The 23,298-nt window shown below is 54.6% G+C and overlaps 3 protein-coding genes across 7 annotated transcripts; 2 read left to right on the forward strand and 1 right to left on the reverse strand.

The window, feature by feature from the left end:
* Positions 1-369: 369 nt before the first annotated feature.
* Positions 370-5,234, forward strand: Muc1 (mucin 1, cell surface associated). 2 transcript variants are annotated; one of them, XM_046421992.2, is made up of 7 exons: positions 370-526; positions 1,099-2,969; positions 3,067-3,122; positions 3,267-3,400; positions 3,538-3,659; positions 3,742-3,891; positions 4,858-5,234. In XM_046421992.2, exons 1-7 carry the CDS (start codon positions 469-471, stop codon positions 4,930-4,932), a joined length of 2,466 nt encoding a protein of 821 aa, XP_046277948.1. In that variant the 5' UTR covers positions 370-468; the 3' UTR covers positions 4,933-5,234. The 2 variants fall into 2 exon arrangements, with proteins under 2 accessions (XP_046277948.1, XP_046277949.1); XM_046421993.2 differs by lacking the exon at positions 1,099-2,969 and having other exon boundaries at positions 432-526.
* Positions 5,235-6,112: 878 nt separating this feature from the next.
* On the reverse strand, positions 6,113-19,366 carry Trim46 (tripartite motif containing 46). 4 transcript variants are annotated; one of them, XM_058571924.1, is made up of 11 exons: positions 17,600-18,082; positions 16,587-16,848; positions 16,001-16,344; positions 15,187-15,330; positions 14,979-15,074; positions 12,392-12,645; positions 12,000-12,121; positions 10,782-11,084; positions 8,892-9,189; positions 7,078-7,265; positions 6,113-6,957 (listed from the first exon to the last, which is right to left on the reverse strand). In XM_058571924.1, exons 1-11 carry the CDS (start codon positions 17,738-17,740, stop codon positions 6,872-6,874), a joined length of 2,238 nt encoding a protein of 745 aa, XP_058427907.1. In that variant the 5' UTR covers positions 17,741-18,082; the 3' UTR covers positions 6,113-6,871. The 4 variants fall into 4 exon arrangements, with proteins under 4 accessions (XP_058427907.1, XP_046277894.1, XP_046277895.2 ...); XM_046421938.2 differs by lacking the exon at positions 17,600-18,082 and adding an exon at positions 18,211-19,366 and having other exon boundaries at positions 6,113-7,265; XM_046421939.2 differs by having other exon boundaries at positions 6,113-7,265; positions 17,600-18,081.
* On the forward strand, positions 18,959-21,400 carry Krtcap2 (keratinocyte associated protein 2). The gene is given in 6 exon segments (XM_046421942.1): positions 18,959-18,994; positions 18,997-19,042; positions 19,361-19,515; positions 19,649-19,712; positions 20,979-21,045; positions 21,248-21,400. Coding segments are annotated over 6 exon segments (489 nt in total). The 3' UTR covers positions 21,369-21,400.
* The last annotated feature ends 1,898 nt before the right edge of the window (positions 21,401-23,298 follow it).

Here is a 23,298-nt window from a genome sequence, read left to right on the forward strand (position 1 = left end):
GAGGGGAGGGAAATAGAGTGGCGGACCTCGGGGTAGGCCTCCTGGCCTTGCTGTCAGGGCCTTCACTAGGCCCCCCTTCTGTGCTCCCTTTCCTCACCTTAGCTGTTGTGCTGGGGCTACAAGTAGAACGGGGGTGGGTCACGCTCCCTAACCCCCTCCCCCACACCCGCCTCCTGGAGTCAGGGAGTGGTTGGTAAAAGGGGAGGTCAGTGAAGAACAAACAGGTTGTCAGAAGTTGAGTGATTGGAGCCCATGTACCCTACTCAGGAATGGTTGGGGAGGAGGAGGAAAAGGCAGGAGGTAAGGAAGGGGGAAGGGGGGCGGAGTTTTGTCACCTGTCACCTGCTCCGGCTGTGCCTAGGGCGGAAGGGGGGGACTGGTATAAAGCAGCAGGCGCCAGTGCCGCTCCAACTCACTGCAGTGCGGCTGGAGTCTGCTCTGCCCCCTCCCCACCAGTTCAACACCACCATGACACCTGGCATCCAGTCCCCCTTCTTCCTGCTGCTGCTTCTCCCAGTGCTTCCAGGTGAGGGGCCTGAGGTTTGGAGGGGGCTGCCCTGCTCATGTGGTATTCCTGGACTTTCTGTGGGTTTTATTTCCTGGCAGATGGCACCATGAGAGTCAGAAATTGCAGACAGGTGTGAACAGGTTGGTACCAGAATGAAGGAGAGAGACTCAGGACAGGCTGAGAAGAGGCAGCCCTCAGGAGAGGGGGTGCAGGGGAAGAGAATGTCCCGAAGAGAAGTCTAGGAGGGAAGGGAGTCGGGAAGGGTAAGTCTTAGGAGTGAAGAAATGGACCAGCCAGGAGCAGAGGTGTATGGGAAGAGTGGGAGAGGCTGCCAGCAGGGTAGGAGGAGGGGGGCAGACCCAGGGGCTGCCGACCAATCCCCAGTCCTCCTGATATTACTTCTCCTGTTAGCAAAGGTTATATTTTCTCCTTGCTCTGATTTGCCCTCCAACCCAGTAGTTCCTACAATTTCTGGCTCCAATTAGGTCAGAAAGTAACCCAGTGTCCAACTGTGTTGAGAGAAGTACTGTGAGAATGACCAAAAGTTTACTCCCACCTCAGCTCTGGTTCATGCTCTGCTGCCATTCCAGGACAGAATAGCGTTACCTTATCTCAAGTCTCCAACACTGCCCTAAACTCGGCCAATTCTGTGATCACTGCAACTCCAAGCAGCAGATCTCCATCAGGCTCTGCCACCACCCCAGCACACCATGGTACCTCATCTGGGACCACTGGGGCTCCAAGCAGCTCAGCCTCCACCCCAGTCCACCATAGCCACTCATCTGGGACCACTGGGGCTCCAAGCAGCTCAGCCTCCACCCCACCCCACCATGGCACCTCATCTGGGACCACTGGGGCTCCAAGCAGCTCAGCCTCCACCCCAGCCCACCATGGCACCTCATCTGGGACCACTGGGGCTCCAAGCAGCTCAGCCTCCACCCCAGTCCACCATAGCCACTCATCTGGGACCACTGGGGCTCCAAGCAGCAGCTCAGCTTCCACCCCACCCCACCATGGCACCTCATCTGGGACCACTGGGGCTCCAAGCAGCAGCTCAGCCTCCACCACAGCCCATCATGGCACCTCATCTGGGACCACTGGAGCTCCAAGTAGCTCAGCCTCCACCCCACCCCACCATGGCACCTCATCTGGGACCACTGGGGCTCCAAGCAGCTCAGCCTCCACCCCAGCCCACCATAGCCACTCATCTGGGACCACTGGGGCTCCAAGCAGCTCAGCCTCCACCCCAGCCCACCATAGCCACTCATCTGGAACCACTGGGGCTCCAAGCAGCTCAGCCTCCACCCCAGCCCACCATAGTCACTCATCTGGGACCACTGGGGCTCCAAGTAGCTCAGCCTCCACCCCAGCCCACCATAGCCACTCATCTGGGACCACTGGGGCTCCAAGCAGCTCAGCCTCCACCCCAGCCCATCATGGCACCTCATCTGGGACCACTGGGGCTCCAAGCAGCTCAGCCTCCACCCCACCCCACCATAGTCACTCATCTGGGACCACTGGGGCTCCAAGTAGCTCAGCCTCCACCCCAGTCCACCATGGCTCCTCATCTGGGACCACTGGGGCTCCAAGCAGCTCAGCCTCCACCCCAGCCCACCATAGCCACTCATCTGGGACCACTGGGGCTCCAAGCAGCTCAGCCTCCACCCCACCCCACCATAGCCACTCATCTGGGACCACTGGGGCTCCAAGCAGCTCAGCCTCCACCCCAGCCCACCATAGCCACTCATCTGGGACCACTGGGGCTCCAAGCAGCTCAGCCTCCACCCCAGCCCACCATAGCCACTCATCTGGGAGCACTGGGGCTCCAAGCAGCTCAGCCTCCACCCCAGCCCATCATGGCACCTCATCTGGAACCACTGGGGCTCCAAGCAGCTCAGCCTCCACCCCAGCCCACCATGGCTCCTCATCTGGGACCACTGGGGCTCCAAGCAGCTCAGCCTCCACCCCAGCCCACCATAGCCACTCATCTGGGACCACTGGGGCCCCAAGCAGCTCAGCCTCCACCCCAGCCCATCATGGCACCTCATCTGGAACCAATGGGGCTCCAAGCAGCTCAGCCTCCACCCCAGCCCACAATGACACTTTAGCCCCAACTGCGGGGACTTCATCAGTCTCAGCTGCCACTTCAGTACACAGTGGCACTTCTACTATGGCTACTACAACCCTACTCGACAAGGGTACTAAATCCTCAGTTTCCAGCCAGCCGTCTGACATTTCTACCACCGCTGCCAACATGAGCAACAGTACTGTTGCCAGTAGCAATAGCCATAGCACGGTGCCTCCCTCCACCTCCTCCAATCATAGTTCTCCTTCCCAGGTGTATGTTAGGGTCTCTTTCTTCTCCCTGTCTTTTTACATTTCAAACCTCAAGTTTAATTCTTCCCTGGAAAACCCTAGAACCAACTACTATCAAGAACTGCAGAGGAACATTTCTGAATTGGTGGGTATCTGCCTTTCCTTTGCCATACTCCCTTAGGGCAGCTTTCAGAATTAGTTAATCTTTTGCATTAAGCCTGAGTCCTTTTCCTCTCATCCAGGTTTTGCAGGTTTATAAACAAGATGGTTTTCTGGGCCTCTTTAATATCATGTTCAGGTACAGTTCTGGGTCAGACTCTGTGTGTGTGTGTTGGGGCTTGTTGTCATCAATGTTGTGCGGGACCATTGTGTTTAAGGTTGGGGGGAAATAATGAGCCAAAAGCTGGGACCTTTGGCTGAATTGAGTATTTCCTATGACCAGACCAGGATCTGTGGTGGTAGAACTGACTCTCGTCTTCCGGGAGGGTACCACCAATGCCAAAGAAGTGATGTCACAGTTTTATCAGCTCAAAGAGGAAGGATCGAATTATAACCTGAACATCTCAAGAATCAAGGGTGAGGCTACATCCCCAACTAGAGCCGAGCCCCATGAAAGGTCTCCTCTCCCTCCAGTTGTGCTCTTTCCTTTGGTGCTAGCAGGAGGAGGGCTACCTCCTTTTGGAGACTTCCTTGACCACTGCTTTTCCTTTTAGCGAATGAGGTGCTGTTTCCTTCCTCTGCCCAGTCTGGGTCTGGGGTACCAGGCTGGGGCATTGCCCTGCTGGTGCTGGTCTGTGTTCTACTTGCGTTGGCCATCTTATATCTCATTGCCTTGGTAAGTACTCAGTCTCTGGCCTTCACTGGAATCCCCTGGTAGAGGGAACCCTGTGGTCCAGCATACATTCTTGTCTCCCCAGGCGGTGTGTCGGTGTCGCCAAAAGAACTATGGGCATCTGGATATCTTTCCATCCCGGGAAACCTACCATCCTATGAGTGAATACCCCACTTATCACACCCATGGGCGCTATATGCCCCCTGGAAGTACCAACCGTAGCCCCTATGAGGAGGTGAGGCTGGGCCCCACCCAAGCAGGGAATGGAGGCAGAGGCTCTGGCTGGGGAGGTGTTCCAGGGGGGTATTTGGAAACCCAAAGAGCTTGTAAGAGGTGAGCCTTAAAGAGCCTGGCAAGATTGGTGGGGGTGCTCTGGGGCACAGGTCTGGGAAAGAGATCAAGGAAGCAAGGGGACCTCAAGAGGGAATAACCTCATTACCAACATTCCCCAAAGAGCATTCATTACCTGTCCACATTCACCACTGGCTGAATGGGCACCAGGGCAGTGCTCAGTAGGATGCCCAGAGGCAAAACGGGTGGGGCAGTGTGTCCAGGGGAGCTCTTCCTGCAGAGTCACAAGAGTACACCTGGGCCTGGTTCACCTCCTCCTTGGAGTGGGGAGTAGATTGACAAAGGCTGGGGGGTCTCCAGGGGAGAGGAAGAAATCTCACCAAATCAGGTAGTGGAGCTGAGGGGTTCCTGGGAGCCTCAGGGAAGCAAGGACACCCCCCCCACCACCTGTACACACACACACACACTGCCTTTCTGTGCAGGACCTAGTAAATAATTATAGCAGTCACCCAGGACTGGAAAGCCACTCAAGTGGGGGAGGAGATGAGTTTCCTTTTCCTGCCTCCCTTTCTCTCCTTCTGGGGATCTCCTTCTCCCAGTTTTATATGCTCGCGTGCGCACAACCCCCCACTTGGGCTGGAGGAGCAGAAAATGGAGAGAGAAGCGGGCAAGGTGCAGGCTGGGCAGGCCAGGGGGCTGAGCAGAGCCTGGGGAGGGAGTGGAAGGGAGCAGTGAGAGGAGGCTGTTTACAGTCACCTGGCTGCTGGTGGGGCTGCAGGTGCTGTCTCCAAGTTAACCCCTTGAGAGCTGATCCAGTCCCTGGGCTGACTACCCCAGACTGGGGAGCCATCCAGCGGTCCCAAGAGATAGCTTTTGCCCCTCACCCTGGATCTCTTTTCCCTCCACCCAGGTGTCTGCAGGCAATGGCGGAGGCAGCCTCTCTTACACGAACCCAGCAGTGGCAGCCACTTCTGCCAACTTGTAGGGACAGGTCACCTGCTCAGCGCTCAGCTGCCAGAAGTGCCTCAAGTTCTTCACTGCCAGAGCCCCTCTCTCCCAATCTGGGCTGATGAGCTGGGAATTCCGGTGGGCTGCTCACAGCCTCCCTCAGAGGCTTTACCAAGCCCCCTAACCCATCTTAGCCTGGTGAAGCCCAGCTGTGCCCCGGGGGATATGCCTGGGACAGTGGGGCCCTGGTAGCTCTCAGGAGGATTGGCCTAGGAATTCTGGCAATGGAGGTGAGAACCCAAACATGACTGAATAAAATGTGGCCTCCTGTCCTGCCAACTTGTGATCTTTCAATCTGCAACTGGTGGAAAGGAGGGTCCATTAGAATGTGTCAGAGATGGAACCCTGGAAGGGACTTTTGGGAGGTTGGAGGTGGAAAGGAGGCAAGGAGCAGGGTTTGAGAAGCCGATGTGGGGAAAGAGGTGATACTGGGGCATAGGGTGACCTGCTGGAGAACTCAAGAGTCACCTCTCCTCCATTCCTGGTGGCACAGGAGGAAGAAGGAAATGAAACCTCCTAGGCCTGCTCCGGTGGGCCAGGATGACTCGGCTCCGTCAGCACGTGGCTCAGCCAGTGGATGGCTGTCCCCTCTCCTCCAGCCTGGGTTTCACTGGGCTGGCCACCCTCCTCTCCTGCTGGCACTGTGCCCCCAGGCAGCTCTATTCTTAGCTGCCTGGGTGTGAAGCAAATCCTTGGGCAGTGATAACAGCACCAGAGTCAACACCACTGTGATAAGTGGGGGCTGGGTCAGATCCAGCAGCTGGCGCCAGACCCTGCCCCCACCCTGGCCCCTCAACGCCACACCCACTGCTAACCCTAGGGTGGGATCCCAGGCACCCTGGGAATGGGGAAGTGATTCTGGTTCCGTGACCCTTTTAGGCCCAGGCACGATGCCCGGGCCCTGAACCACATTCCCCCCGGGGCCCAGTGTGGCTGTCCAGGTGCCCTGTCTAGGACCTGACGCAGCAGCCAGGGTGCTGTGCCTCCTGGCAGCTATGGTAAGCTGGGGCCTGGGCCTAGTACAGGTGTGGCAGGAGGCTGGGAGTACCTGGCTTGGGTAGCTCCTTCCCTCAAGCACCCTACCCTGACCAAAGCACCTTGGAACCCTTCCACCCCCATACACTGCACAGAAACCAAGAGGAATGGTCACGCTCGGGGAAGGCAGAAATGTGCCTGGCGTCACAGTTTATTGTTATAAACCATGAAAGTTACAGCTGTTGCTTGGCACAGGTCTAGAGTGCCCACTGCAGGGAGGCAGCAGCAAGCACGAGACGCCTTGCCTGGCCCAACCCAGCAGGAACATCCAGCCTCAGCCGGGTCCCCAAGGGAGACTTGGCAAGTTGGCATGGGTACGGGACAGGTAAAGCATGCAGGCGGGAAAAGAGGGAGGTAAGGGGCATGCGGCTGGGGGGTAGGGGAGACCCAAATAAAGCAGGATGATAGGGTCCTGTCCCCACTCGGGAGACCAAAAGCCCGTCTGCCCCAAGGCTGTACGTAGTTCAGCATCAACGGGGCAGGGAGTTTGGCAAGGCAAAGGGCAGAGCTGGGGATCATGCCCAGTATTCCAGGCGCCCTCCCTCCCAGTCAGCCTTGGCACAAGACAAGGGTGAGGAAGGGGCTCTCTCCATGATTTGGGTAAGATGCCAAGGGCAAGGCAAGGGGCGGAGGCTTGGTGGGCATGGGGGCTGGGGCTAACTAACAGGCAATGGAGAGAATGGGGGGCATCCAGAGAGGTGAGCTGAGGAGAGTCCCTTGGTCAAGAGAAAGCCCTGGGAAGACACAGACAGAAGGTGAGGGGCAGGACCACATGTCAGGAAGAGTTGGGGGAGATGTTGCTGGGGAAACAACCCAGTGTGGGAGGCTCGGGGAAGCCAGGGCCCAGTGAGACTCCAGGTCGACAGAGCCGTCGGAAAGGATCAGTCTAGCTTGGCGAAGCCTCCAATGGTGACTTTCCTCTCCGGCTTGGTGCCCACAGGCTCCTGCAGCTGTACCGCACCACCCCCTATGAAGCAGAAGGCAGGGCACACAGGCCCTGAGCAGTCCAGGGGGCACTCGAGGAGCCCCCGGAAGGACACAGCATCCAGGAAAGAGACCCGACCCCGCTCATAGTCCAAGCAGATACCCAGGCGGGGTGGCAGGGGCACTGTGCAGCTGGCAGCCGGGCCATCCCTCCCTGTCAGCCCTGCATTTGAACTTGCTCCAGACCCCAGCAGGATCTTGCCCATGCCGATGGTTAGGAAAGCAAAGGGTGGTAACGCCTCCACGGTGGCATCCTCTGCACCGCTGTCATGCCCGCTGTCCGGGTCATACCTGCGGAAGGGGGAGTTGGGTAGGAGGATGTTGGGGGTGGAATAAGGGAGCCAGGCACAGGAGACCAGGAGGATGAGATGTTGGGAGGATGGAATGCTGGGAGTAAGAGGTGGAACAAATTGACTTTGGATCGAAGAGACAGGGTTCAGAGTATAGGGTTGGGGGCTTGGTTTGGTGGGAAAGGGTTATTGAAAGGAAAGCACATTGATGAGAGACGTTGGAGAAAAGGGAAGGTAAGTATTTGCACAGCACACTAAAGAAATGTGGCAGCTGGATATAGTCGCACATGCCTGTAATCCCAGCGACTCTGGAGGCTGAGGCAGGAGGATTACAAATTTGAGGCCAGCCTCAGCAATTTAACAAGACTCCCTATTTCAAAACTTTAAAACAGTTAAAAAGAGCTGGGTGCAATGGTGCATGCCTGTAATCCCAGGGGCTCAGGAGGCTGAAGCAGGAGAATTGCAAGTTCGAAACCAACCGCAGTAACTTAGCAAGGCCCTCAGCAACTTAGAGATACCCTGTCTCAAAATTAAAAATAAAAAGGGCTGGAGATGTGGTAAAGCATCCCTGGATTCAATCCCCTGATACCAAAAAAATAAAATAAGAAATAAAAAGAGGGCTGGGTATACAGCTCAGAGATAGAGTGCCCCTGAGTTAAATTCCTAGTACTCTCCACACCAAATGTGGTGCTTATCAGGATAGAAAGATGTTGAGAAAAATGGTGTTCAGGAAATCATGCTGGTACTTGGGATTAACCCAGGGTACTTTTAACACTAAGCTATATCTCCAGTCCTTTTTTATTTTTCATTTTGAGACAGGGTCTTGCTAAATTGCTTAAGGTCTTGCTAAATTGCTGAGGTTGGCCATGAATTTGTGATTCTCCTGGTTTAGCCTCTCGAGTCACTGGGATTAGAGGGCAAGTCGCTGGGATTACAGGCATGTGCTACTGTGCCTAGCTGGGGAGAGGGTTTTGAGAGTTAGAAAGGATGAGGGGTTAGTGATTAAGATGGGGGAAGGTATGGCTGGGTGCAGTGGTGCATGCCTGTAATCCCAGTGGCTTGGGAGACTAAGACAAGAAGATCATGAGTTCAAATCCAACCTCAGCAAGGTAGCAAGGCCCTAAGCAGCTTAATGAGAACCTTGTCTCAAAATAAAACATTAAAAGGGCTAGGAATGTGGCTCAGTGGTTAAGCGCCCCTGAGTTCAATCCCTGGTATCAAAAAAAAAAAGATGCGGGGAGGGAAACGGCTTGTAGAAATGAGATGTTTAAGGAAAGAATTGAGAAAAGATGGGGGTGAAGGAAGTTCTGGAGGGAAAAGGTTTCATGGAAAAAATAGGGCGCTAGAAAGGACATGAGGATGTGGAGATGTGGGGTTCTGGTCTTGAGTGACAGACAGAAGCAAGTGATAATGGCTTCCCCTTCCCTCGTCCCTTTCCCCAGCCACACACCCTGAAAACCAATCCTCAAAGACCCTTGTGCTGAACCCACAGCCTCCCAGCCTGGCTCCTCTGTTCCTGCTGCTTCCTTCCAAACCCCATCACGGCAATTCTGGGTGCTGCACTTGCTACCTCTGCCCTGTCCCTGGCTCCCACCCAGGGTCCCCATTCCCTCCAAAGGGGCCTGACCTGGGGCTGATCACATCCGGGGCACCCTGGAAGCTTTCCTGAAGCTTGCTCTCCAGCCCGACGCCCACCTTGACCAGGTAGGAGGCAGGGTCTACGGCACAGGCCCAGTAGCTGCGGCCCTGGGTCACAGCTACATCGCCCAGGACCACATCCACACTCAGGTGACAGCCAGTCAGCAGCCGCTCAGCAGCCAGCAGCAGGGGCAGCCCGGGGACACTCCGCACTGCTCGCTGGTCCTTACTGATAGCCAGCCGCTCGCGGCTCGCACCCCAGCGGCCATCGAGGAAGAAGTGCAGAACTGGAACAGGGAGGAGGGTTGAGACAGAAGGAAGAATCAGGAACAAACGCTGGCACTGGGGACAGTGAGGCGTGAGCACAAGACCCTGGGAGATTTCAGAACAGGGAACAACCTCTCAGGGTATTCAGTTACCAGGCAGAGGTAGGGGAACGCAGGAGAACGGACCTGGGGAACTGAAATGAGGCTCATAAGAGAAAAAGAAAGGGACATTCCAAGTGGACACGGGCTCCAGGAAGTTTCACTGGTGACTAGTGAACAAGAACCAGAGCCCCAGATCTGACGGACTCACAAGGCCTCCTCCAACCTCTGCCCCATGGTAGGCCCTCGGGATAGTCGGGGGCTCACACCTGCCCTATATCCAACCCTCCCTCTCTGCCTTTGCTTTGGTGGTAAGTGTCCCCTATCATGCCCAGGTCCCAGCATGCAAACTGTTTTCTAGAGTCACTTTCCTGACATTTATTGAACTATGAGCCAGAAACTGTGCTGTCTTCACCAGTGTTGCCTCAGAACAGTTAAATTCTCACACAACTCGATGAAGCATCTTTATTGTTGTTATTATTCTGTGGGGGACTGGGATTGAACCCAGGATACCACTGAACTATAGCCTCAGCTCTTGTAATTCCCTTTTTTTTTTCTTTTCTCCATTTTGAGACAGGATCTTGCTAAGTTGACCAGGCTGACCTCAAATTTATGATCCTCCTCCCTCAGCCTCTCAAATTGCTGCAATTATAGACACACACCATCATGCCTGGCAGCAATACTGTCCCCTGTAGAACAGGACTCTGAAGTTCAGAGAGGGTGAAAAACTTGTTGAAAAGCACACAGCAAGAGTTAGATCTGGGATTAGAATACAAGAGGTCTAGCTCCAGAGTATGAATGCACACGACCAACAGTATTAAACCATCCCTCTAAGCTGCCTTTAATCTCAGTTTATGAGGCAAGAGGATCACAAGTTTGAGGCCAGCCTGGACAACTTAGCAAGACCCTGTCTCAATTTTTTTTTTAAGTTTATTTCTTAGGTTTTGGTGGATACAACATCTTTATTTTATTTTTACGTGGTGCTGAGGATCGAACTCAGCACCCTGCGCATGCCAGGTGAGCGCACTACCGCTTGAGCCACATCCCCAGCCCCTCAATTTTATATATATTTTAGTTGTAGCTGGGCCCAATATCTTTATTTTATTTATTTTTATGTGGTGCTGAGGATTGAACCCAGCGTCTCACGCATGCTAGGTGAGTGCTTTACCGCTGAACCACAACCCCAGCCCCTCAAAAAAAAAAAGGCTGGGAGCTGGGGTATAGCTCATTTGGTAGAGGGCCTGCCTGGCATGCACAAGGCCCTGGGTTCAGTCCCCAGCAAAAATAAGTAAATAAATAAATAAAATAAAAAATAAAAAAGGCCTGGGAATGTTGCTCAGTGGTAAAATGTCCCTGGGTTCCATTCCCAGTACCCCAACCCCCATTAAAAAAAAATACACTGTCTGTATGTACAGTGTCCATCTGGAACCCGTGGAGGACCCAAGCCTGGCATCCCCATGCCCCCTGCACAGATGTCTGTGTCTGCCACTCCGTGCCGCCCGCCTGTCACTTACCAGGTGCTGGGGGTGTGTGCAGGTGTACGTCTTCGCTGTACTCGCCGTACCCGGCTTTGTTGCAGCCCCGGACACGCAGCACGTACACAGAGCCTGTGTCAGGGTTCTCAAGGAGAGCACTGGTGCCCCTCACCTCCTCCCGCCGCTGCCAGCGGGTGGGGCCCGGCTGGGCAGGCACATCAGTGCGACGGAACTCGACCGTGTAGTGCCAGGCAGGTGGTGAGTGGGGGGGCAGCCGCCAGCACAGGAAGATCTGATCATAGGCAAAGGTGCGCTGGGTGTCAATGACGGGTGCCTCGGGCACTGTGGGAAGAGACAGCGGGGGTCAGTCAGGGCCTGATCACTGGCCTGGCATGAAGGGCAGGGCAGGCAGGAAAAGGGAAAGCAGCGGGAGCCGGGGGGGTGAGTGTGGGTGAGGGATCGGAGGAGAGAGCCCATCTGGGCACTGGGTGGACAGGTCAGGGCCCAAGGAAGAAGAGGTGGGAGAGCACTGGGCAGGAGTCAGGAGGCCTGGACTTGAGGTGAGTCAATTTCCCTTCCTGAGCCTCAGTTTCCTCCTGGGTCACTTAAGGGTGTCAGACCAGATAAGCTCCGGGGGCTCCTTTTGGCTTAGACAGTCTCTGAATTAAGAGGAGCCCCAGGGGGGGCAGACAAAGGCCACGGGAACCCAGGCAAGAGGGCCCTGAGCAGCAGAGAGGGGAAGCAGGATTGGGGCGGAGGTGCCAGCATCGGCAAGACAGAAACAGGGAGGTGACAGAGAGAAAGCAAGCTACAGCAGGGCAGGGCGTGGGGGTCAAGGGGAAGAGAATAGGGGTCCCAGGACAAAAGATGAGAAGGGCAGGGCCCAAAGAAGGCTCAAAAGAGACCGCACTGGTCAAGTGGGAGGACCAGGAGGTCGGTAGAGCAGAAAGAAGAAAGCACTGAGTGGGGGGCTGAGCTGCTTGGAGCACGGGAGGGGCCGGTTTGGGGGCCCGGCGGGGGGCAGGGCCCCCGGGGCAGGGCCGCTGACTTGCCTGGGGTGCTCCGGAGCAGAGTCCGCGGTGGCCACAGCCTACAAACAAAGAGAGGGAGAAGCAGCGCTGAGCGCGGGAGGACGGTGTGGCAGGTGGGCTGGGTGGGAGGCCGGGGAGCTCCCTGGTGGGCACTGCCCCCCGGGCCCGCTGCTGGGGAGGAGGGGAGGAAGGCTCTGGTTGGGCAAGGGCCTGGCCGCCTCCTTACCTCGAAGAAAGCTGAGCTCTGTCAGCAGCTTCATCTCACGCCCCACATCCAGCTGGCAATGGCGGAAGGAGGAGCTGGCAGCTGGTCGGAATGTCTGGAGGGCCTCAGTGGCTCTGGCAATTCTGGGATGGGGGCAGGAAGGGATTAGGCACTGCCGTCTGGGCAGCCACCCTTCCCCTTGATTTTGCCTTGCCTGCCCCTGAGAACCTTGGCCTCTGCCTCGGGTCTCTTCCTCACCCCTTGGAATACGCGGGCCTCAGTTTGGCCTAATGAAAACCCTCAAGGCGCCAGCTCTCAGCCTGGCAAGGACTCTAGACACTGTCTGAGAGGTCGCTACCCCCAAATGCCCCTGCCTCCCAGAAGCCTGGGCCCTGTGCCACGCCCCTCGGTACCTGTTGTGCAGCTGTTTGGCTGCTTGTACAAAGCAAGGCTGGTCTGTCTCCTTAAGCACTTCCTGGGCATAGCCCACCAGGCCTGAGCCGTCCAGCAGGCTCCGGTGCTCCTGGAGCTGGGCGCTGAGACGGGTCAGCCGCTCCTGCTGACATTCTTCAATGGCCTGAAGCAGCGATGCCCGCTTCTCCTCCAGCACAGCCCCCAGCCCCCGTACCAGCTGTGACACCTCCTCCTTCGCCTGCTGACCACTCACCTGCCCAGGGAGCAACACCCAAAGGATGCATGACTTACTATCTTCCTGTGCCAGCCTCCTGGGACACCACAGCACCACTAGGATCACAGGGGATCTGGGGGAATCCTACCCACACAACTTAATAGGGCCAGACTCATGGTTGCTAAGGCCTGTACCCCCAAATGGGCTCACCTTTTTTTTTTTTTTTTGGTACTGGGGATTGAACTCAGGGGCTCTCAACTGCTGAGTCACATCCCAAGCCCTATTTAGAGACAGAACTTTGAACGCTGATGCTGACTTTGAACCTGTGATCCTCCTGCCTCAGCCTCCCCAGCAGCTGGGATTCCAGGCATGCACCACAGCACCCGGCATTGGGTTCAACTTTTGAAGGTTTGTGCTAACCTTCCTGGATGACCACATCATAACTATAGGGTAGAGAGAGATCTACTTCCTCCTTTTTTGTTGAACTCAGTTGATACAGGAAAAAGGCATAAAGGTTGTATTTTGTTTTGTTTTATTTTTGGTACTGGGCACTTTACCACTGAGCTACAAACCCAGCCCTTTTTATTTTTTATCTTGAGACAGAGCCTTGCTAAGTTGCTTAGGGCCTTGCTAAGTTGCTGAGGATGGCTTTGAAATTGTGCTCCTCCTGCCTCAGCCTCCTGAGTTGCTGGGATTACAGGTGTGAGCCACCATGCTTGGCTAAAGCAAAAAAGTTTTTTTTTTTTCCTTTAATCTGGGATTGAACCCCAGGGCACTTAACCATTGATCCACATTCCCCAGCCCCCCCCTTTTTTCAGTTATTATTATTTTATTTAGAGACAAGGTCTCATTGAGTTGCTTGGGGCCTCGATTTTGCTGAGGCTGGCTTTGAATGAGAGATCCTTCTGCTTTAGCCTCCCGAGTTGCTGGGATTACAGGTGTGCCCCACCATGCCAAGCCAGCATAAAAGTTTTATTAATTTAAATTTATTTTTGTGGTGCTGGGGGTTGAACCCAGGGGTACTCTACCACTAAGGTATGGTCCTTTTTATTTTGAGATAGGGTTTGATAAATTGCCAAAACTGGACTGGAACTTCCTCCTGCCTCAGCCTCCTTTGTAGCTGGGATTATAGGCAAGTGCCACTGCACTGTGCCTGGAGAGTTTTATTAATTTTACATGTACTTGGGGATCTTTACAAAACAGTGAATCCCAAAGAAATCACCTAAGCCTGATGCTCTTAAAATTTTATTAAAAAAAGAACATTTTCTTTTTTCTTTTGGGTACTAGGGATTGAACCTGGGGCCTTGCATTTGCTATGCACATGTTCTACCACTGAGATTTACCCCCAGTCACAGACCAGTACATTTGTAAAGAATGACAGAACAAATAAATATCTGGATTGAGGTAGTAAATCCTACGGCTGTTGCTAAGAGATAAGTGGAGAAGTGGGGTAGAAGCTAGTGGAAGATAAGGGTCACTTCAAATAGTTTGTTTATTTAGGTTCGTTGTAGCCCCAATTACTAGTCTGTGGCAATCGAAGCTATTTTCAGGTCTTGGCACGTGAAGCACATTCCTTCCAAAAGAATATTTATGGCTGGTAATGTGTAGGGAAATACAGGCCAAATGAACTTTTCTTTTTTCTTTCTTTTTGGTGGTACTGGGGATTGAACCCAGGAGCACGCTACCATTGAGCTACTCCCCCAGCACCCCCCTTTTTTTAATTTGAGAAAAGGCTTCACTAAATTGCTGAGATTGGGCTTGAACTTGGAATCCTCCTGCCTCAGCCTCCTGGGGATTACAGGTATCAGCTACCACACCTGGCCCAAATGGCCCTTTCTGAACTTCAGTTCCTCAAACAATTTCAACTTGAAATAATCAATATACCAGTTTGAGATATTTTTCCTTAATTCCATCATAATCCCAATCCCTTAAGGATTCATTCAAATAAGAGAGACCATGACCACACTAATGTCCACTTGGACCACACTAATTAATGTCCGCTGGCAGCTATGCCAACTTCATTGCCTATCCCCCCCATGTCAGCTGATTCAGTCTGGCACAAGATCAGAGCCATAACCTCACTGAGTTCCAGGCAAGTGTGCGATCCTCAGTAGGAGAGTGAGGCTGAGGACATCTGGACTCTCATCCTCAGCAACAGCTTACCAACCTCACTAGAGTCAGTCCCAGGGACAGCCTTCCCTGGGACACTAGGGTTCCTGCCAACCAAGTTTAACCAGAACCATGTCATGCACAGGTACCCCTCACAGACTTCCTGAGCTGGCAGAGAGGTGATGGGGGCATGCCCACCCACATTCCCTTCTCGTTCCCACTCCCGGGTAGGGCCCAAGACCCACCCCCATGCCCTCCCTCACCTCAGTGTGCCTGACGGTCTCCTCCAGCTCACAGATCTGGGTCTGTACCGTGTCCTGGTTTCCCAGGATGTATGTCAGGCTCTTTGTCAGCTTGTCCTGAGGGGGAAGAAGGAGGTGGGCATCATGTCTGGCTCAGCAGAAGCCAGCAGTTAGGAGGAGGTATGTGGGTGTGAGTTGGCACTGGGGTTGGGTGAGGAGGGGTCCTCACCTTGAGGGCCTGGTAAGCGCTGAGCACTGGTGTGATCTTGTGCCCGCTGTGGGTGCGTCGCACCCGGCAGAGTTGGCATACCAGCCGTTGACATGTCTTGCAGTAGTGGGTCACCTCTTCCTTGTGGTCTGGGCACATCAGGCCCTAGAAATACAAAGGGCAATGAGCTAGTCAGCCAAGGGTGCGTGTAAAAGTTCTGACCCATCACTAGAGCAGCTGGGCGCCCTCCCTCCACTGGTCAGATGAGAGGGGAAGGATCAGTGGGTGGTGCTCCACAGTGCCATCTGGTGGTGAACACTGACATCACAGACCTTTCCTGCAGTCCAGGCAATGCCATTTCACCAGCATTGCTCCTCCTTTCACCTATGGTTTGGGATGTGTGGTAATAATGATAATAATGGTGATGATTAATCTAAGGCTTGTGGTTCATAATTAACTTTGTCCATCTTGTTCACTGCTGTACCCCAATGCCTAGAATAGCATCATGGTCATAGGTGCTCAATAAATATTTGTCCAGTGAGTGAACGAAATGTATAAACAGCACTTTGTACTGAACAATGATCATCTCCTGTGATCCTACTTACAACCCTGCCAGTGTGGATATGGTAAGGCACATATTCTCATCTCCATGCAGCAGATGAGCTGGAGGCCCAGAGATGTTGAGTGCTTTCTCACATGACTTTATTACAGAGAAAGGAACTTGGCAGTGGTAAGCCCCTGCCCACCTCATTTTGGAAGCCCACAATGCCAGGCACCCCATCCATTCAGCACCACCCTGTCCCTCCCTCCCCAGGCCCTGCAAGGGTTGGCTCACCTTGGGGCGGAAGGAGAGGGTGGGCAGGGTGGGCTCATGCTGGGCCTTCTGGGTGCCCCAGGGGTGGAAGAGCTTGAAGCACTCATTGCAGAAGGTGGCACGACACTCTGTGCAGCCCTTGGTGGCCTCTAGTGGTGGGGGCTTGCACAACTGGCACAGGATGGCGCCTCCTACGCTCACACTCTGGCGATACCGCTCCACCACACGCTCTAGGGTCAGGTTCCGGAAAAGCCCCGCCAGGCCCCGCTCCCCCAGCTCCACGTCACCCTGGCAGGTCGGGCATGGGAACATGATCACCTGGGGGTGCAAAGCACCTCTCTTCCGCCCGGGGTATGTCCCAAAGCCTGTAGATGGACCCGGAGGTAGAGGAGGTAAGTTACAGCTGACTGTGGGTGGGTGAAGTCTGTTCAATTTTTAAAAATTACATTTTTATTGCGCCAGAGCTCTGTTCTCGCTAGAGCTCAAATAAGCAACATCTACACCCCTGAAAATACAGACAGGCAGCCCTGACTGGTGATGAACCCCTTCCATCTTCCTGATGGATGGCTCTACATTCCCACCCCCATCCCACAGGCCGCAGCCCCACCTGATTTAAGCAGCCGGTCCAAGCGATCTGGCTTGGGGAGAGTTCTGCGGGAGAGGCGGGGGCTGCGGGTAGAAGGGGTGGAGGCAGGAGACGTGGGCTCCGAGATCGGGTCCCCACCATGGCCTATGTAGCCCTGCTGGCCCAACACCTCCCGAGCACAGGCCTGGCACACGTTGTGGGTACAGGGCAGCACCAGTGGCTGCTTGTACATCTCTTGACACACTGGGCACAGCAGTTCTTTCTCCATGTTCTTCATGCTTGTCTGTGGAGGGACCAGGAGGATGGATCAGAGCTCGGATAGTTGGGCATATCTGAGCAGGCCCTCAGCTGCCTTTAGAGATCCCAGCAGTCTCAAGAAGAGGCAAGACAAGCTACCTATGGCTTTTGCCCAGGACCTGCCTTGGCCTGGTTCACACTGCTTCCCAGCCCTCTGTGCCTTGCCTGTTTCCCTCCAGTATAGCTAAGACTCCACGCAGAAGGGATAGTTGGAACCCCTGCCTCCCCAGCTTCAACCCCCACAACCATCACTCGGCCTGCAGAGGCCCAGGGAGGCAGCCCAGCTCACCTGTCTCCATCCCTCCATCTCTGGGCCACCTGCCCCCACCCCCGGCATATATATCAAGGGCACCGCCCATTCTGCAGCTCGATGCGGACCCCCGCCCCCTTCTCTAGCACCCCCTCCATACGCGTGACTCCTCCCCGCCAGCCAGGCACTGCTTGCTCTCCATCCTCCTGCCGCGGCTCAGGCCTGCGGCCACCCCAGCTTCCATCCTTCATCCTTCACTTCTCCATCTATCTCCTCTAGTCTCCCAAGACCAACCCCTTCCCCTTGGCCCCCTACCCTTTGGACTTTCAGCGCTTCCTGCAGCGCAACCAGGTCGGCCCTCAACCCCTTCCCTAAGCTGAGGATGGGGGGTCAAGCGCCCCGCCTACTCGCCCCCTCCCCACCGGAAGTATCCCTCCCCCTTTTGGTGGCGGGGGTCCTCAAGCTATGCCCCACCCCCACGCCTCACCTTGGTCCCTCTCTTCGCAGCCATCCCGGTCAGGGGCGCAGCTGACACAAAGGAGGGAGGGACAGGGAGGGAGGGGGAAGGAAGTGGTGGGGGGGAGCAGGGTTGGCACCGCCCCTGGGAGAGCCGGGCACGGGTTGCCATGACAACCGCAGGCTCGGCGCAGCCCTGAGTGGGGTGCGATGGGGTGGGGTCTCAGGGAGGGGTTCAAATTGGGAGATGCACCCTGGAGCAGCTCCTTCATCATTCCCTACGTGTCCTCAGTTTTCTTGGAAAATATCCAAGCTCACACATGCCCCCTTCTCGTAGGTTAGTCCTTCCCCCCTGAAGCCCCAGTCCTGGTGCACTGCTGGCGGCTACCCCAGTCCACCCGCTGCGTCCGGGCAGCTCCTCGTTGCTTACATCCCAGCAAACGGGCGCCTCCACGGTACTCACCTCCTGGCTGCCGGGATTACCCTCATACCTACACCCCGACCCTCCCAGCCGTTTCTGCCATCACTTAGCCCCCTGCCAACACCCCAGCATCTCCCTGGATCCCCACCTGTTCCAGGTTCTGGCTTATCCCGGACCCCTCTATGCCCCCCTCCCTTCACCTCGACCCCACCTTAACTCACACTGATGCGAACCAGTGCATCCATGATGGAAGTGAAGGTCTGCATATCCTCACCCTCAGCCATGGCCCTACCGTGCCCGCCCGCCCCCGGGTGCCTGATCCCGGCTGCGGCTGCGAACCCCGGGCTTAATGCAGGAGCCCGGTGGGGGTGTGGGGAGGGGTGGGGGTGAGGTGTCACTGCGCATGCTCCAGGGACCAGCCTTGAACGGCGCCCGTCGGGGTGGGGGGTGGGTGGGAAATAGTTCCAAAACCCCACGTGGTTTTGGAAAGGCGTTCACGGGGGTTGGGTAACATGGAATGGTATTTGCATGTCTGATGTTAGAATTCTTCGTTAGCTCTTATTTTTCCTCATAGTATAGCAAGAGGCTAGTGTTAGAGGAAGATGAGCTCCAGGTTGGGAGCGCTTCAGTTTGGGTTGGGCAAGAACCCACATGAGATGTTGAGGCAGTAAGCGTGGCAGGTAGGTTTAGGAACATGCGCTAGAGGTGACATAAATGAACGGCAGAGAAGACACTGATGGGCTACAGGATAGAGGCCATGTGCCCAATGACTTGAAGACGTAAGTGCAGCTTGTACTGAGAGGCGGCGGACCCACTGGGTACAGGGGAAGGCTGTGGACCAGGGCGGTGGCCGAGGATGCTCCTAGACGCATTATTTCCTCCTTGTCAGAAGAGGGCGCTGCGTGCCGGCGCCGAGAGGGAGAAAGAGGAAGAGGTGGGGTGAAGCCAGTCCGCATGGGGCGCTGACGCATGCGCACAATTAACCGCGCCCAGTTCGGCTCTCCTCTTTCTTGGCCGGAGGCTCGGATCCGACCCACTGCAGGGGCATGATGGGTAACAGGACCGACGGGATCCCCAGGCCTGGCTAGTCGGGGTCGGAGTTTGGGCGGGCCGGCTTTCCAAGTCCTTTCGGGTCAAAGCTGACGTGCTCCGGGTTCTAGGGAGCGGGCATTTCCACGGGACCGGAGGGGTCGGCCGTCCTGGGTTGAGGAGTTCCTGGGGCTCGCTGCGGGATGAGGGGGGCTGGGAGTGCGGCTGCAGCCCTGGGTGCTGGGGAGTAGTCGGCCTGCCGAGCTCCGGACCGACCCAAGGTGCCTGTGACTCCTGGAGGGGGGCGGAGCCTGACTCGGTCCCTTCCCTCATCCCTTCCAGTGGTGGGTACCGGCACCTCCCTGGCTCTGTCCTCTCTCCTGTCCCTGCTGCTCTTCGCAGGGATGCAGATGTACAGCCGCCAGCTGGCCTCCACCGAGTGGCTCACCATCCAGGGGGGCCTGCTGGGCTCCGGCCTTTTCGTCTTCTCTCTCACAGTATCCTGCCTGCGCTGGAAGGGGAGGAGCGTTTAGGGGCTGGAAGGGTGGAGGGCCACGTAGACTTGTGCCCTTCCCTGGTCACCTCCCAGTTCTGCCCCTGTTGTATTCCCTTCTCCTTAACTCAACTCAGGCCTTCAATAATCTGGAGAATCTGGTCTTTGGCAAAGGATTCCAAGCAAAGATCTTCCCTGAGAGTAAGTGTCTGAGTCCTCTCCTCTCTGACCCTCCCCAGACATGACACCGAATTTCTAAGTGCTTAGAAGGTAAAGGTGGTTAAGAAGAAAGAAGTTCACTCAACTCTCTGAAGATACCTTTGGATTCAGTATCTAACTTAGCTCATGACATTGAATTCAGCTGGAAGAGAAGGCCTCTGGAAGCCAGGACCAGTTCCAGGGAAGGTTTCAGGCACACAGACAAGTGTGGGCTCATGTTTGGCATTCATCCAGAAGAGGAAGCAGGACCAAGTTCAGAGGGGTTCTGATGTGAAATTGACCCCAAATTAGTGAGTTCTACTGAGGGAATTTGTGAAGAGCCTAAGTATTACATACACCAAATTTTTATGGCAGAAGGGATAACTCTGAGATTATTTTCTGTTTGGAATAATCCTTACTTGTTCCAATAATTTAGAATTGATGATTTGATTACTTATGGGGAATTAAGTTCATAAAGCAAATTAGGCATTAAGGCCAGATCACCTAAGGAATGCCACATGTTCAGAAATTCACAGCAGATGCCACCTCATGTGAAATCTCCATCTGATAAGACAGATCTGTCATTGTTGCCCTCATTTCTTGCCCCCCCCCCACCTCTAGTTCTTGTTCTCTCCACCTAGCCCTGTTGCAGGCTTCCAGAGCTCCTTTCAAGTCCCAGGACTTCTCTCTGTTACATTTTGATCCCATGCGTACCATTTTCATTTATTTCTGAAAGGAACCATTGTTGGGGAGGCAAGATTCTTGTTCCTCTTTGGCTTCCCTGCCCTCCCTGGCTGGGCAGATGGGCCTGTTTGCCGTTGCTTTCTGCCCTCCCACCTTCTCTCTTGTCCTATTCCAGATATCTTAAGGTCCTTTCCTGCCCCAATAAACGACTGTATCCAGACAATCAGTCTCCCAACTTGTGTCCAGGGAGCAAGTCCCTCAACTTCCATCACTAGTCAGCCAGCTTAACGAATTGATTCTCATTAGCTGGCATCTGTTGGAAAGGCCTTAACCCCCTTCCTAAATGGGACCAAGTCTTGCTCTTCGGGCTGAGGCAAGCTAGGAAGTTTAGTGGGTTTGGGGCAGAGCTAGTGTTCTAAGCATTGTGAAGACCATTAGAAGTCCTCTTCCTGTCATCATGCCACGCCCTTCCAAGCAGGTTTCCCAAGATTCAGGGGGCCTCTGATTTCTAGGCTTTGTGGACAAATGCCTGGGTTTCCATTGTGATTACCACCTGACTCTTTTTGTCCCTTCTTGTCTCCTTAGTCCTCCTCTGCCTCCTTTTGGCTCTCTTTGCATCTGGCCTCATCCACCGAGTCTGTGTCACCACCTGGTATGTGCCTGACAGCTGGGTAAGGGGTATATCACCCTGGCTTCCCCTGCCCCATGTAGCTCTCCCTCTGTTCCCTCCTTTAGTTTTCCCAGTTTCCCAGTCCTGAACTTGGATTCTTTCCCTGAAGCTAGACTCTGCCCTGGCAGTAGGCTGGTAGCATGCCCAGTGATGCTGTGGTCTTTCTGTCTCTACCCTGCTCTAGCTTCATCTTCTCCATGGTTGGTCTGTACTACATCAACAAGATCTCCTCTACTCTGTACCAGGCCACAGCTCCAGTCCTCACACCAGCCAAAGTCACCGGCAAGGGCAAGAAGAGAAACTAACCACAAATGTCTAATAAAGTTGATTCTTTGTAGCTCTGTGAGCTGTGCTATGTTGTGGGCCTCCCCTAACAATGCCTGCTAGGTATGTAAATGTTAAGACAGATAGGTGCCTACTCTTGAGACCTTGTGGATGGGGAAACTTTCCCCCCTTTTCTTTTTTGCAGTACTGAAATCGAACACAGAGTCTCATGCATGCAAGACAAGCACTCTACCACTGAGCTTCAGCCCAGGCCCTTTTAAAATTTTATTTTGAGACAGGATATCACTAAGTAACCCAGGCCAGCTTCAAGTTTGCGTTCCTTCTGCCTCAGCTGCCCAAGTAGCTGGGATTACAGGTGTGTACCACTGCACTCAGCTTTAGCCTTCATTTTTGCCAAATATTTATTGAGTGCTGTCAGGTTGGGCGCTTTGGTAGATACTGGAGTGGCTTTTACTTGTGAGAGTCTCATTGTGGAAAAGTGTATGAATGATCCACAATCGTGACCTTTGGTAAGAGCCATGAGGCTGCAGTGAAGGAAGCCCTGTCTGTCAGAACTGGAATAGATCTCGGAACAGAAGAGTTGGAGAAAAGCCCTTCACACCAGTGCTGCAGTGGGGTTCCCTGTGGGGCCTTGTTACTCCAGCTTTCCACCCCAAGCAACCTCTGATGGAATGAGGCCCACCAGGGACTGCTCAGGTCCTGCCCTGCCTGCTCTGTCATGAGGAGTGAATCTGTCCAGAGTGTCTAACCTTTAGGGTACTTGGGTGTCTACTGGATGGTGTGGGCTTTAGGTGCACACCTGTCTTGATCAGCTTTGTATTTGCCACATGCCTGAAACTGGGCAGAAGATTGGTGAGTTGGTTAAATAAAAGAACTTATCCTTCCACCTTTCCAGAACAGAATTCTGCACATGGGAGGTACCTAAGTTTGGAAAGAAATCCCAGTGAAGATGAAGAAGGAAGTAAAGGATTCTGGTCAAGGATTAGAGGCCACCTTACCCTGCCCCACTCCCATTTGTGTGCTGAGCCCCAGAACCTTCTTGCCTTTTATGCCCTGCCCAGGAAGGAATGCTAAGCAGTTTCCCCAAGATGCCAACAGAGGGCGCTGTGGGTTTATCTTCTGGAGACTAGCAACACCCTCCCCAGCAAGTTATCCCTTAGGAACCAGGGATGAGAGTTTGCTGAGGTCTTGCTATGAAAGGAAACTTTTTTTTTCTTTAGGTGTGTGTAGCGGGGTGGTTACCAGGGATTGAATCCAGGGGTGCTTTACCACTGACCCACAACCCAGCCCTTTTTTATATTTTATTTAGAAACAGGGTCTCGCTGAGTTGCTTCTGTCCTTGCTAAGTTGCTGAGGCTGGCTTACTATTCATGATCCTCCTGCCTCAGCCTCCTGAGCCTCTGGGATTACAGGTGTTTGCCATTGTGCCTGGCTGGAAGGCAACAATGAAGTCTTTTGTTCTATCCCTCGGCTGGGAGTAGAGGTAGAGTTCAGTGCAGAGGGCTGGGGATAACTCAGTTGGTAGAGGGCTTGCCTCCCATGCACAAGGCCCTGGGTTCAATCCCCAGCACCACACACAGACACACAGCTCAATGGAGAACAGCCTCCCTGAGAGGATGGCAGTTCTAGGCTCCATCTCCCCCACTGATGTGAGGAGCGAGAAGGGTTGTGATCTATAGGAGCCTCTGAGGGAGGAGGGTTATTGCCCAGAATGGGCCCTGGGCCCCTGAGGAGGTTGGATTGGTTCTAGGTCTTACTGTCAAACTAAATTTCTCCTTACCTGGAGTGGGAGCAGCGGACAGAGGGCCAGGTCCCAGTCCAGGTAGACATAACTCTGGGATGGATTGGGTGGGGCCTGACAGCCAATATCCTCTGTGGATAGGGGAGGATAAGAAGGACCCAAAGTGCTGGGTGCGGTGGCACAGGCCTGTAATCCCAGTGGCTTGGGAG

This window comes from Marmota monax, unplaced genomic scaffold (assembly GCF_021218885.2).
Source record: "Marmota monax isolate L192 unplaced genomic scaffold, Marmota_monax_Labrador192_F-V1.1 WCK01_AAM20220418_F8-fsc00108, whole genome shotgun sequence".
NCBI lineage: Eukaryota > Metazoa > Chordata > Mammalia > Rodentia > Sciuridae > Marmota > Marmota monax.

Excerpts from the sequence above, each read along its gene's own strand:
- Muc1 (XM_046421992.2), top strand. The coding sequence starts at position 469 with ATGACACCTGGCATCCAGTCCCCCTTCTTCCTGCTGCTGCTTCTCCCA. Across the intron at positions 3,123-3,266 it reads CTCTTTAATATCATGTTCAG|ACCAGGATCTGTGGTGGTAG; the intron begins GTACAGTTCTGG and ends TCCTATGACCAG. Across the intron at positions 3,401-3,537 it reads GAACATCTCAAGAATCAAGG|CGAATGAGGTGCTGTTTCCT; the intron begins GTGAGGCTACAT and ends TTTTCCTTTTAG.
- Trim46 (XM_046421939.2), bottom strand. The coding sequence starts at position 17,740 with ATGGCAACCCGTGCCCGGCTCTCCCAGGGGCGGTGCCAACCCTGCTCC. Across the intron at positions 16,345-16,586 it reads GGACCGGCTGCTTAAATCAG|GCTTTGGGACATACCCCGGG; the intron begins GTGGGGCTGCGG and ends GTCCATCTACAG. Across the intron at positions 12,122-12,391 it reads GCCAAACAGCTGCACAACAG|AATTGCCAGAGCCACTGAGG; the intron begins GTACCGAGGGGC and ends CCCCCATCCCAG.